The following is a 13317-nucleotide window of genomic DNA, read 5'->3' as shown; positions in this document are numbered from 1 at the left end:
GAGTAATGGAATGAGGTGTTTGATATGGGCATGAGTAATGGAATGAGCTGTTTGATGTGGGCATGAGTAATGGAATGAGGTGTTTGATATGGGCATGAGTAATGGAATGAGCTGTTTGATGTGGGCATGAGTAATGGAATGAGGTGTTTGATATGGGCATGAGTAATGGAATGAGCATATGGGCATGAGTAATGTAATGAGCTGTTTGATGTGGGCATGAGTAATGTAATGAGGTGTTTGATGTGGGCATGAGTAATGTAATGAGGTGTTTGATGTGGGCATGAGTAATGGAATGAGGTGTTTGATGTGGGCATGAGTAATGTAATGAGCTGTTTGATATGGGCATGAGTAATGTAATGAGCATTTTACTTATTTTATGTTGATCTCTTTTTTATTCTTGTCTCTTGTGGTCCTGTAGAAGAGTGTTATCTCGTTTGGTGACAGAACCCCTCAGCTCGGCTTCACAGTCCTCTTACCCACCCTCACGAGAAGACTCATATACCTGAAGAGCCAAAGTCCACTGTACAGATCCATTTGTACACAGCAGAGGGAAATCCACTGCTCTCCAATAAGAAAACCACAAGGAAGCGCACCCTCAATGTCCTTACCTTCCTTGTAGGCCACTTTTAACGAGGACCTGTATATGACAGAGTAGAGGGCTGAGGGGTCTTCATGTCCTGTCAAGTCTTGGTCCCCTGTCCAGAAAACAAGAACAAAAACAAGCCATAACCTTCTAATATTAACAGACACAAAAATATACAGAAATATGAACAGTGAAATATGTAAGTACACAGTAAAGGTAAACATGGCGCATTTAAAAAAGGGATATTGTAGGCAAAGATTCCATTGTAACGTTTGTAAAAATCAGTTCAGTATTATTATTGGTGTGTTATAATCCATCAGGGCCATTGTAAAAGTGTGGCATAAGTATCATTCTTTTACTCGCAGAAAAGCAGGGAGCATTTTAAATGTATATTATATACTGCACAGCAATGTACTGTATTTGTGATTTCTTGTTTGAATGTTTCCTAAATGTTCCTGTGATTGAAATGTAAGATCTTAGCAATTTCACAGTATGATATCTGACCTTGTTTTTTCATTTTCAGCAAGTTGCCTTCCAAAGCCTGAAGCTGCTCGCTGAGCTGCTCCTCTAAGTGTGCTGCGGGTTTCTTACCCTGTGCCTTGCCACTGGCCTGCAAGAGAGGGGGCATCATGAGGGCAGTTCCTTTAGTCTTTACTACTGATTGATAGTCATATAAAATCTGTAATAATAGTGTTTCTGACAGGTACCTAAAGCTTAAAAAGGATAGCTTTTTGTTATGATCCCCTCTCTCTTTCTGCTGACAACCACAGTCTATACATTCCTAACTCAGTCCCCCTCTTTTGCGAGAAAGAACAGTGGGAAGACATAATAAAAAATAACTATTAACTAGATAGAACTAACTTAACTAGGGAGAAAGAACTATTAACTAGGGAGAAAGAACTATTAACTAGAGAAAAATAACTATTAACTAGAGAAAAAATAACTTAACTAGAGAGAAATAACTATTAACTAGGGAGAAAGTTATAGTTAAGTTGGAGTTAATTGTGATTAATTGATAATGAAAATGTATTATGGTTCAACTGTAGATTGAAGAGATGTAGTTCCTCTATGCTGTCCTCATTAAACAGAGACGCAGAGTGAGGCAGTACCTTGGACTGGGCTGTTCTCTCTGACCCCCCACTGGGGTCTGGGAGCTTGTTTTGGCCCCCGAGAGGGGAGCTGGCTCTGCCGTCGCTGGTCTCCTGAAGGAGCTTCTTCCCCAGGTCAATCACAGACAAGGCCATCTTGTTCTCCTGCCAGGATCGCAGCACCTGCACGGGGTCACACACAGACACACAGACACACACACACACACAGACACACACACAGACAGACAGACACACACACACACACCAGAGAACAGTGCCTTGTTAGTAGTGTTCAACCAGCCTCATCACTTGCTTAATAATCCAGGAGATCTCACCACCAATGCATTGACATTCACTAAGTATGTCTCGCATATTTTCGTAGCAATGATTATTTCAGATGGTAAGCAAGTCATATGTGAAGCTTTTACTGAGGCGCATGCCATTTAAACAGGAGATGCAAGTCCTTTAACCAGGGTTAGCTTTGTGCATACGTGCTTTTTTCATGAACAAGCTCTTACGCGTGTGTGATGAGTCAAAGGGATTTCGGTCTGTGATTCAGCCTCCCGACAGTAGATGACATCAAACCAACTCAGGACTTCCCTTACCAAGATCTCGTGACCATGGCAAAAGTCATCTTTTGAGGGGCGGCACCTTGGTGAAGGGCGGAAGTACGAGTATGTAAATTCCAGCCACTGGAGTCAAGTGAAGGATAAGGACACTTGTCAGTTGGGGATTGGTGTTCCACTGACTACAGAGGCGGGACATTACATACTAAAGGGAACGTACTACTGTGTTCGGGGTGGGTCTGAAAGTAAAATAGGAGGAGTAACGGGTGGAGGGAGAGACTGGTTTGGTGCAGCAGGATTTTTAAAACAAAAAACACTAACATTTTTTTTGTCTTTTTTTGTTTATGTATGGTTCGCCATGAAGACGATTAAAGACGAGTCATCACGGTTTGTTTTGGATTTCACCCCTGCACTCCTTCCCTCACACCATTTTGTTTTCTTTTGTTATTTAATTATTTTGTTGTGTATAGATAATAAAAATAAATTATTTTATTTCGGTACACATAAATTACTGTCTGGACATTCCATTTAATACACTCACGCCTCACACGTGGTGTCTGAAGTGGGATTGGATCCAGCTACAGTTTTGGCAATGTTTAGGGAGCAGGAGGAGAAGCGAGAGAAGAGAGAGACACGGCATCAGGAACAGCTCGCCTAGTTCTTTGGACAGCTGGTGGAAAAACTATCAATATCAACATCAGAGAGAGCGGTTGCCCGGATGTTTGCAGCTCAACCTAAACTTCAGAAGATGACCTCAGAAGATGATCCCGAGGCTTTCTTGATTACTTTTGAGAGAGTGGCAGAGGCTGCAGAGTGGCCTAGGGAACACTGGGCCATGAAATTGGCACCCTGCCTGACAGGGGAAGCTCAGGCAGCGTATCGAGCCCTGACGGCCACGAATGCAGGGGACTATGTTAAAGTAAAAGAAGCCATTCTCTCACGCCTCGGGATCACGGAGGAAACATACCGGCGCCGTTTTCGGGAATACCAGCTGTCCAAGGGGATGCGGCCCCGGGTTGCGGGACAATATCTTTTAGATCAGTGCACCCGGTGGCTGCGGCCAGAAGAACATACACCCCAAGAACTGGTGCAGAAAATAGTTATAGAACAGTTCGCGTCTATACTACCGCCAGGGAATCGAGAGTGGATTAAGAGGAATCGACCTACCACTCTCGAGGATGCCATCCTCCTGGCGGAGGCCTACGAAGACGCAAATGAAGGTGCCGGGTCAGACCCCACTCCTGCCCCTAAACTAACTCGGACCAACCAACCAATGAAGCCCAGAGGGGGTAACCAGACCTTCAGACCATGGAGGTCGAGGTTAGCCCCATCCTGGGCGAGAGAGAATCCCCCTAACCTGCCGGTCGCGGACTCGCAGGACAGATTAACTCCGTTGATGCCTCCTAACCAAAGTGTGCTACCAATGTAATGAGCCTGGACACATTGCCAGGAATTGTCCAGTAATAAAGGTGGACCTGGCGACAAGATCCTGGTCAGCAGTAACAGGTAGGAACACTGGGGAATGTCGGGAGGGCCCTTATCAGTTAAGAGTACAGGTCGGGGGAAAGAGTACTTACGCATTTGCGGACTCTGGGTGTGCACAAACATTGATTCGGCAAGCTCTCTTGGATGGGGTAGCCTGGGAGCCACAGGGTAAAGTGGCTATCTCCTGTATTCATGGAGAAACTCGGGTTTATCCCACCACTAAAGTTAGACTTATTGTAGGTGATTATTCAGCTTACGTTAAAGTGGCTGTAGCGCAATGTTTACCATACCCTGTTCTCCTGGGAAGAGACTGGCCATTTTTTGATCGTATTTTAGGTCGGGAAATGGTCTTAGTTTCTACCAGGGGACAATTAAAGCAACAGGAGAAAACAATTGGCGAGATTTTTCCGTTGCAATCCGACCTGTTTAACCCTAAAATCCGCCCAAGAAAAACAAAAAGAGAGCGTCGGGTGGAAAAATATGAGGGAACTCTGAGACGACAAGGGGAGGGGTCTGACACAAAAGTAAACCAATCGCTTAAACGGCAAGGAAAGGGAGTAGGTATTCAGTGTAACCGGGGCTGCGAGGTTACTGAGGTGGAAGGTCATGTAATAAAAGACACTCCTCTCTGTGTACCTAACCATTGGGACCGAGATATTGACTTGGGATATGAACAACAAAATGATCCCACGTTACAGTATGCTTGGAAACAGGTTAGATATATCGAGGGGAAGGATATGCAGGAAGGACAACCGGTGGTATTTCCGCATTTTTCTGTATCTGGGCACTTATTATATAGAATAACCCGGGCTCCCGGGACGGGACAGCTCGTAAAACAGTTATTGGTTCCTAGGCCTTTTCAGTCAGAAGTCATGAGATTGGCGCATGACATTCCATTTTCAGGTCATTTGGGAACTGAAAAGACTCAGGAACGAATTCTGGCCCGTTTTTTTTGGCCTGGGGTTTATGGTCTTGTGCGGAAGTATGTATCGGAGTGTCCTGAATGTCAATTAGCTGCCCCTAAGTCAGTTCGCCCCGCACCTCTGGTTCCACTTCCAATTATTGGGGTACCGTTTGAAAGGATTGGTGTAGATTTAGTAGGCCCTCTGGAGGGAACAGAGTCAGGATATCGGTATATTTTAGTAGTAGTGGACTACGCAACGAGATATCCAGAAGCTGTTCCCTTACGCTCTATGAATGCAGTAGCTGTAGCGAATGAATTGGTAAAAATATTCTCTAGGGTGGGAATCCCGAAAGAAATTCTCACTGATCAGGGCACTAATTTTATGTCAGACTGTATTCAGCAACTATATAAATTATTGAAAATCCGTTCAATTAGAACCTCAGTTTTTCATCCTCAAACGGATGGGCTTGTTGAACGATTTAATCAGACTTTGAAAAATATGTTGCGCCGCTTTGTAGATCAAGAAAAACGCAATTGGGCTAAACTGCTTCCCTACTTGCTCTTTGCAGTTCGCGAGGTACCACAATCCTCAACGGGGTTTTCCCCGTTTGAGCTCTTGTACGGTCGGCAGCCGCGGGGTATCTTGGATCTCATAAGAGAAGGCTGGGAAGAACAGTCAAAGGAGTCTAAAAATGTAGTAAAATATGTGTTGCAGTTACGCGATCGCTTAGAATTAGTCGGTCGATTGGCACATGACAATCTCAAAGCGGCACAGCAGAAGCAGCAACAAAGCTACAATAAAAATGCAAGAATTCGGAACTTTCGACCTGGAGATAAAGTGTTGTTATTGTTGCCCTCATCGGAATCTAAGTTGTTTGCTAAATGGCAGGGTCCCTTTCAGGTTATTCGAGCAATTGGTAAAGTCAATTATGAGATCCGACAGCCTGGGCGTCGGAAAGAAAGTCAAATTTATCATGTTAATCTCCTGAAACCGTGGAAAGAACGGGAAGTCCATTTTATATCTCCTGTACAGGAGGGAGAGGATTTTGGACCCTCAATTGAGCCAGAGTCAGCAATTGAGGTCCCGATGGGGGAACAATTAACTCCTGATCAGCGTGAAGAGGTAAGCAATCTAATTAAAATGTTCAGTGATGTGTTTTCTAACGTGCCTGGAAGAACGCATTTGATTGAACATGCTATTATCACTCCGCCAGGTCTAAGAGTTAGACAGAGACCGTATCGCATTCCAGAGAGTCGGAGAGATTCTGTTCGAAGGGAGGTGGAGTGTATGTTGAAACTTGGGGTAATTGAACCTTCCCGAAGTGAGTGGTGTAGCCCAATAGTACCAATAGACAAGCCAGATGGGTCACTACGATTATGTATCGATTTTAGGAGGGTGAATGCTATCTCCAAGTTTGATGCATATCCCATGCCTCGAGTAGATGAACTCTTAGACAAACTGGGGCAAGCTCGGTTTATTTCAACTCTGGATCTGACGAAAGGATATTGGCAAATTCCATTAACGAAAGCCTCTCGTGAGAAAACGGCATTTTCAACCCCAGAGGGTCTTTTTCAATTTTGTACTATGCCGTTCGGACTTCATGGAGCGCCTGCTACTTTTCAGAGACTAATGGACAGGGTTTTACAACCTCATCGAGAGTATGCAGCTGCGTATATCGATGATGTAGTCATTTATAGTTCTTCCTGGAGAGAACATTTGACTAGATTAGAAGCCGTCTTACAGTCTCTGAGGAGGGCGGGGCTCACAGCGAACATGGCAAAGTGCGCTATTGGAAAAGAAGAAACTAAATATTTAGGTTTCATAATGGGTAAGGGTAGAGTGAAACCGTTGGTTTCAAAAGTCCAGGCTTTGTTGGATTCACCGGTACCTACCACGAAAACCCAGGTGAGATCACTGTTAGGGTTGGCTGGTTATTACCGCCGCTTTATTCCACACTTTTCCACTATAGCCGCCCCTCTCACTGATCTCACTAAAAAGAACGCTCCAAATAAAATTAAGTGGAGTGCAGAGTGTCAGACAGCCTTTGAATCTATTAAAACTAATTTGAGTCAGGCCCCAGCATTAATAAGCCCGGATTTCAGCCGAGAGTTCGTCCTGCAGACAGATGCATCGCAGACTGGTCTGGGGGCGGTTCTGTCCCAGGAGAGAGATGGTGTAGAACACCCGATACTATACATCAGTCGGAAGTTACTGCCCAGAGAACAGAGGTATTCGGTAGTGGAGAAAGAATGCCTGGCAGTGAAATGGGCAGTGGAATCTTTAAAATACTATCTTCTGGGACGACCTTTTGTACTCATCACAGATCACGCTTCTTTAAAGTGGTTAGACACGATGAAGGATTCAAAACGCTAGGATTACGCGGTGGTACCTGGCGCTCCAACCCTTCGCCTTTCAAATAAGGTATCGTGCGGGTAAGTTACATCAAAATGCTGATTTTTTTTCCCGGGAGGGAGGGAAAAGGGAAGGGTTAGAGGTATCCGAGTGTTCCTTCGGCTCCACTCTGAGGGGTGGGATATGTGATGAGTCAAAGGGATTTCGGTCTGTGATTCAGCCTCCCGACAGTAGATGGCATCAAACCAACTCGGGACTTCCCTTACCAAGATCTCGTGACCATGGCAAAAGTCATCTTTTTGAGGGGCGGCACCTTGGTGAGGGGCGGAAGTACGAGTATGTAAATTTCAGCCACTGGAGTCAAGTGAAGGAGAAGGACACGTGTCGGTTGGGGATTGGTGTTCCACTGACTACAGAGGCGGGACATTACATACTAAAGGGAACGTACTACTGTGTTCGGGGTGGGTCCGAAAGTAAAATAGGAGGAGTAACGGGTGGAGGGAGAGACTGGTTTGGTGCAGCGGGATTTTTAAAACAAAAAACACTAACATTTCTTTTGTTTTTTTTTGTTTATGTATGGTTCGCCACGAAGACGATTAAAGACGAGTCATCACGGTTTGTTTTGGATTTCACCCCTGCACTCCTTCCCTCACACCATTTTGTTTTCTTTTGTTATTTAATTATTTTGTTGTGTATAGATAATAAAAATAAATTATTTTATTTCGGTACACATAAATTACTGTCTGGACATTCCATTTAATACACTCACGCCTCACAGCGTGCTTGACCAGTGTTCAGTGTGGAGGTGAATATACTGGAGAGGCAGCCTGGGATAGGATTCGTTACCTTGGCTGTGTAGCAGGTCATGCAGGCCACCATGTGGCGGAGGCTCTCTGCTGTGCCAGCTGGACGCTTCTGCTTGAAAGCGCTGGGAAGATCTTGTAAAACAGCCAGGCATTTGATCAAGACCTAGACACACAGCAGCCAAGAGATTACTATACTCTGCAGATTGCCAAAGGGTTACAGTATATCAGATTCAACAACATGCCATGTCAATACACTATGGATATTTAGAAGCTGAATTACTTTGGCAGTGTTAGGCCAAAAGCTAACCATTTAGAATGAAAATCTATTCTATTACAGGTAAACTTATACACGTAGTAGCAATGCTATATTTTAGCAGTATAGTTTGTGCTCTGCTTTAGGTGTTGGAATGAAAGAGTCTATATCGATAAACAATCAGAGCTTCAGAAACCTATGAAAATGAATGAATGAGAGGAGACTCGTAGCAGCTGACTGATCCTAAAGGATCTTAATGATCCAACATCAGCCGTGTGACTCATGATAGATCAAGGCGTGCAGTTAGATCAAGGTATACTGTTAGCTGAAGTCTCTTCTTACCTTTATTACTGGCACATAGGGTATCTTGTGATAGATCAAAGGAGCCAGCAGACCATAGCACTGCAGCACAGCCTGCAGGGAGTAGCTCTGATCATTTAGCCACAGTGCGAGCTCCAGAGCCACCAGCATTCTCTCACACTCCGCCAGCCTGGCAACCTGGCAGGGAGAGAAATCCACACACATCACTGTGAGCTACGGAAGAGCAAGGCTGCCATGTTCAAACACTGATGTTTAGTTTACTGCAGTTGCTTTTTTTTTTTTTTACATACTTGCATGCCAGTACTGGTATGCAAGCTCCCCTGTCATCATTTAAACAGTGTGTGGCAGGCTGGCGAGTGGATAGAGGCCCAGAGACAGACTGCAGTTCAAAAATAACTATTTTATTATAAATAAACAAAAATAAAGTGCACAAGGGCAAAATAACAGATACTCAAACACAAATTAAGCAAAAACAAAACTCACAAAAATAAAGCTTCCAGGCTGGGCAATGCCTTCACTGGATTTAGAAAATTCAAAAACCACAAAACAAACACCAACCTGCTTCCTCAGCTCCCTCTCTCCCAATGAGAAGCAGAGGCCTCCTTTTATATCAGGTGGCTGGGCGCTGATTGATCGTTAATCAACCTAATCAACTAATCAACCCCAGCCACCTGAACATAATAAACCCAGGCAGGTAGGGGAAGTTAACCCCCTCCCTGCCAATTTCTAAAGAGCAGAGCTTTGCTCTGCCACACACCTCCCCCCATGTACAACGTACACCGGCCGCAATCGGCCAACTCCCCCCTTCCCCCCCCCCCCCCCAAGAGTCCAATTATGTCCCTTGGGTGGGCTGTTATGGTGGGTGGTGGTGGGCGGGGTTGATGTCGGAGCCCCCAAGCCTTCTTTGGTTGAGGGGGCCCCGAATCTCCAAGGTAGCACGGCGACGGCGGCCCGGCTCCCTCTGGTGGCGGAGGCGGCGACGGCGGCCCGGCTCCCTCTGGTGGCGGCGACGAGGCGGCGACGGCGGCCCGGCTCCCTCTGGTGGCGGAGGCGGCGACGGCGCCCCGGCTCCCTCTGGTGGCGGAGGCGGCGACTCCGGCTCGGCTCCCTCTCGGGCTCTGAGAGCGGCGGCTCCTCCTCCCTCTCTGGCTCTGAGAGCAGCGGCGGCTCCTCCCTCTCGGGCTCTGAGAGCGGCGGCAGATCCTCCTCCCTCTCTCTGGCTCTGGGAGCGACGGCAGATCCTCCTCCCTCTCTGGCTCTGGGAGCGACGGCAGCTCCTCACCCCTCTCTGGCTCTGGGAGCGACGGCAGATCCTCACCCCTCTCTGGCTCTGGGAGCGACGGCAGCTCCTCACCCCTCTCTCTGGCTCTGGGAGCGACGGCAGCTCCTCACCCCTCTCTGGCTCTGGGAGCGACGGCAGCTCCTCACCCCTCTCTGGCTCTGGGAGCGACGGCAGCTCCTCACCCCTCTCTGGCTCTGGGAGCGACGGCAGCTCCTCCTCCCTCTCTGGCTCTGGGAGCGACGGCAGCTCCTCACCCCTCTCTGGCTCTGGGAGCGACGGCAGCTCCTCACCCCTCTCTGGCTCTGGGAGCGACGGCAGCTCCTCACCCCTCTCTGGCTCTGGGAGCGACGGCAGCTCCTCACCCCTCTCTGGCTCTGGGAGCGACGGCAGCTCCTCACCCCTCTCTGGCTCTGGGAGCGACGGCAGCTCCTCACCCCTCTCTGGCTCTGGGAGCGACGGCAGCTCCTCACCCCTCTCTGGCTCTGGGAGCGACGGCAGCTCCTCACCCCTCTCTGGCTCTGGGGGCGACGGCAGCTCCTCACCCCTCTCTGGCTCTGGGGGCGACGGCAGCTCCTCACCCCTCTCTGGCTCTGGGGAAGCTGCGCGGAGTGCGGGAGAGACGAGACCTCGCTGCCGTCGCTAGGAGTGGGGCGAGACCGAAGACCCCCGCTGCGTCGAGGAGTGTGGGAAGCGACCGAACCTCGCTGCCGTCAGGAGGAGGGAGAGACACGAGACCCTCGCTGCTAGCACGAGGAGTGGGAGGACCCGAGACACACTGGTGCCGTCCCGAGGGAGTTGGGGAGCGACCGAGAACCCCTTGCTGCCGTTCGGAGGAGTGGCCTCACCCCTCTCTGGCTCTGGGAGCGACGGCAGCTCCTCACCCCTCTCTGGCTCTGGGGACGACGGCAGCTCCTCACCCCTCTCTGGCTCTGGGGGCGACGGCGGCTCCTCACCCCTCTCTGGCTCTGGGGACGACGGCGGCTCCTCGCCCCTCTCTGGCTCTGGGGACGACGGCGGCTCCTCGCCCCTCTCTCTGGGCTCTGGGGACGACGGCGGCTCCTCTCTCTGGCTCTGGGAGCGACGGCAGCTCCTCGCCCCTCTCTGGCTCCCGGGAAGGCGGCTCACCCCTCTCTGGCTCTCGGGAAGGCGGCTCACCTCTCTTTATTGGAGTGACCGGTGGATCTCCCATGTCTACCGCCAGGTAATTAACCACCATGAGGGCAACCTCTGGGAAGGAGGCCGGGTGGTGCTGTTCCTCCCACTGTTCCCACCTCTCCCCATCTCGACGCCACAGCGTGTTGATAACTATGGGGAGATCGTGGACGAGGTCTGCCTCAGGGTGCATCAACCAGTCCCAGATCTCCTGGGACGGTGGTGAAGGTGGTGGTGCTGGAGGTAGTGGGGTGGCCCCTGATGCCCGGGGTGAACACGGCACCTCTTCCTGGGCCTGGTTGTAGGGGCATCCTGCCCAGTTGTGGCCGTCCTCCTCACACCGGCCACACCAGTTTGCCGGTGGCACGTCTGGGCAGGACTGCCAACGATGGTCCTCCTTCCCACACCAGGAACACCAGGGGAAGAGGCTGGCCGGGTCCTCCAGTGGTGGCTGCAGCAGCTTACATTTCTTCAGCTGCTGCTTGTCCTGCCTTTTCCACTGTCTGCTCTTCTTTCCCATTTTTTTTTTCAAAAAAAAAAAATAAATAAATACTGCTCTGAGCCTCTAGGTGGCGCTATCCCCCTTCTGACACCAAATGTGGCAGGCTGGCGAGTGGATAGAGGCCCAGAGACAGACTGCAGTTCAAAAATAACTATTTTATTATAAATAAACAAAAATAAAGTGCACAAGGGCAAAATAACAGATACTCAAACACAAATTAAGCAAAAACAAAACTCACAAAAATAAAGCTTCCAGGCTGGGCAATGCCTTCACTGGATTTAGAAAATTCAAAAACCACAAAACAAACACCAACCTGCTTCCTCAGCTCCCTCTCTCCCAATGAGAAGCAGAGGCCTCCTTTTATATCAGGTGGCTGGGCGCTGATTGATCGTTAATCAACCTAATCAACTAATCAACCCCAGCCACCTGAACATAATAAACCCAGGCAGGTAGGGGAAGTTAACCCCCTCCCTGCCAATTTCTAAAGAGCAGAGCTTTGCTCTGCCACACAGTGCTGTTTAGTTTACTGCAGGTCGTTAAGAGGTATTGGTGCTGCAAAACTGAGGACAAACACCTAAGTTCCATCTGAAACTCATTGTAATACCCATGAAAACTGACCTGGATACTGTGAAATCAGCCAATTGTAATTGCTTGTGGAAGTAAATATCAATACATGCCATGTATGAAAGTCTGCAGGCTTATGTAGTTTACAGATTTCCCTACAGTACCTGACCCCAGATGAGCGGGCCGCTGTCACTCAGTGAGTCACAGAAAAGCGCCTGCTCCTGGACGTGGATGTCACACTGCATGAAGATGCTCCCCAGAAAGAGCTGAAGGAGGAGTGGGGAGGCCTGGGAAGCTGCCTCTGCTGATAACCTGCAGATTGAAGGCACACAGAGTTTGACTAACACATGTTCAGCATGATTTTCAAATGGGACAAAACTAGAGCTAGGTTACACTATTTGTGTGTACCGGTATTTTAAAAGAGGATTAGGTGGTAACCATGATCCTTTTGAATAGTCGCATATAGATTGGTTAGTGGTCTAAATCAGCTTTTAAAAAGGCTTAGAGTTAGCTAGTTCTTATCATGTCCCTTTCAGTAAGTATAATTGGGTTGGGAGGCTCACCTCGCTTGTGCCCGGCTCTCGAGCTTGCTGGCAGAGGAGCCTGCAGTGCTGTCAGGTTGCGAGGGAGGAGTGCAGGCAAAGTGTCCCCACAGCACTCGGAATGCCTTCTTCGACACAGGGTACTGACCAGCCTGGTACGCTGCCTGGAACAAACAGCACAGCTTAACCTCGACATGCATCCAAAGAGACCACTGACAAACAACAACTCCTAGCTCAAACCCTAATCCCAGCTCCAGCCCCAGCCTCATCCCACCCAGTATGTATTAAACATAACAGAAATACTCAAGCTACTGAATTAAACCATTCAAATAATCACATTTGAACATTTTAATAAATGTTCTGACGTATCGTGCATACGTTTCTTGTCTGTACCTGTGCCAGTTGTGCCCAGGCAGTGAGCAGGGGAAGCGGAGGGCATGCCAGTATGGGCTTAGTGCTTTCTCCAATGGAATCTCCAACCAGGGACCCGTCTGCCCTGTACGCAGCCACAGCAAAGATGTACTTCTCATTGGGCTGCAGGCCTTCCACTTTCAGCAAGCACTCCCCCACAGCAGGGACCTGGAAAGGAATTGCAGTTCATGCTGTTGAGATGTCTATGATATAATCAGATGAGGACAGAGCTCAGCTGTTCCCTACCTCCTCTCCAGTGCCACGGAGCCGGCAGTCGTTCAGCCTCACTTTCAGGCTGCTTCCTGTCACTGAGCGACCGAAAATCCGATACCAAAAAACCTGCAGGTTGAGTAATGACCAAGAAAAGAGAGGAGCCTTACATGTAACATGAAATATTGCAGAAATATTCAAGTTTTAAAAGGGTTTATTCGTGTTTATAAAATCAGAATGAAACATTTAATCTCTCTTCACTAAAAGAAACACTAACCTATTATGGGCTCATAAT

General features: G+C 48.5%; 1 protein-coding gene across 3 annotated transcripts in view; it reads right to left on the bottom strand.

Annotated features, from left to right (window-relative positions):
• Positions 1-13317, bottom strand: part of LOC121317966 (cilia- and flagella-associated protein 54-like) — a 73744-nt gene that overhangs the window by 42588 nt on the left and 17839 nt on the right. For all 3 annotated transcript variants that reach the window (XM_041254073.1, XM_041254074.1, XM_041254075.1), the window contains exons 22-30: positions 13059-13151; positions 12795-12980; positions 12423-12565; positions 12024-12171; positions 8381-8536; positions 7826-7948; positions 1693-1854; positions 1088-1193; positions 609-695 (exon numbers count right to left, since the gene is read on the bottom strand). In XM_041254073.1, coding sequence (XP_041110007.1) covers positions 609-695; positions 1088-1193; positions 1693-1854; positions 7826-7948; positions 8381-8536; positions 12024-12171; positions 12423-12565; positions 12795-12980; positions 13059-13151 — 1204 coding nt within the window. The remainder of the gene's footprint in view (positions 1-608; positions 696-1087; positions 1194-1692; positions 1855-7825; positions 7949-8380; positions 8537-12023; positions 12172-12422; positions 12566-12794; positions 12981-13058; positions 13152-13317) is intronic.

Source organism: Polyodon spathula, chromosome 7, assembly GCF_017654505.1.
Source record: "Polyodon spathula isolate WHYD16114869_AA chromosome 7, ASM1765450v1, whole genome shotgun sequence".
NCBI classification, from domain to species: Eukaryota; Metazoa; Chordata; class Actinopteri; order Acipenseriformes; family Polyodontidae; genus Polyodon; species Polyodon spathula.
Note: the sequence above shows the minus strand (reverse complement) of the source record. Positions and strands in the feature narration are given on the sequence as shown.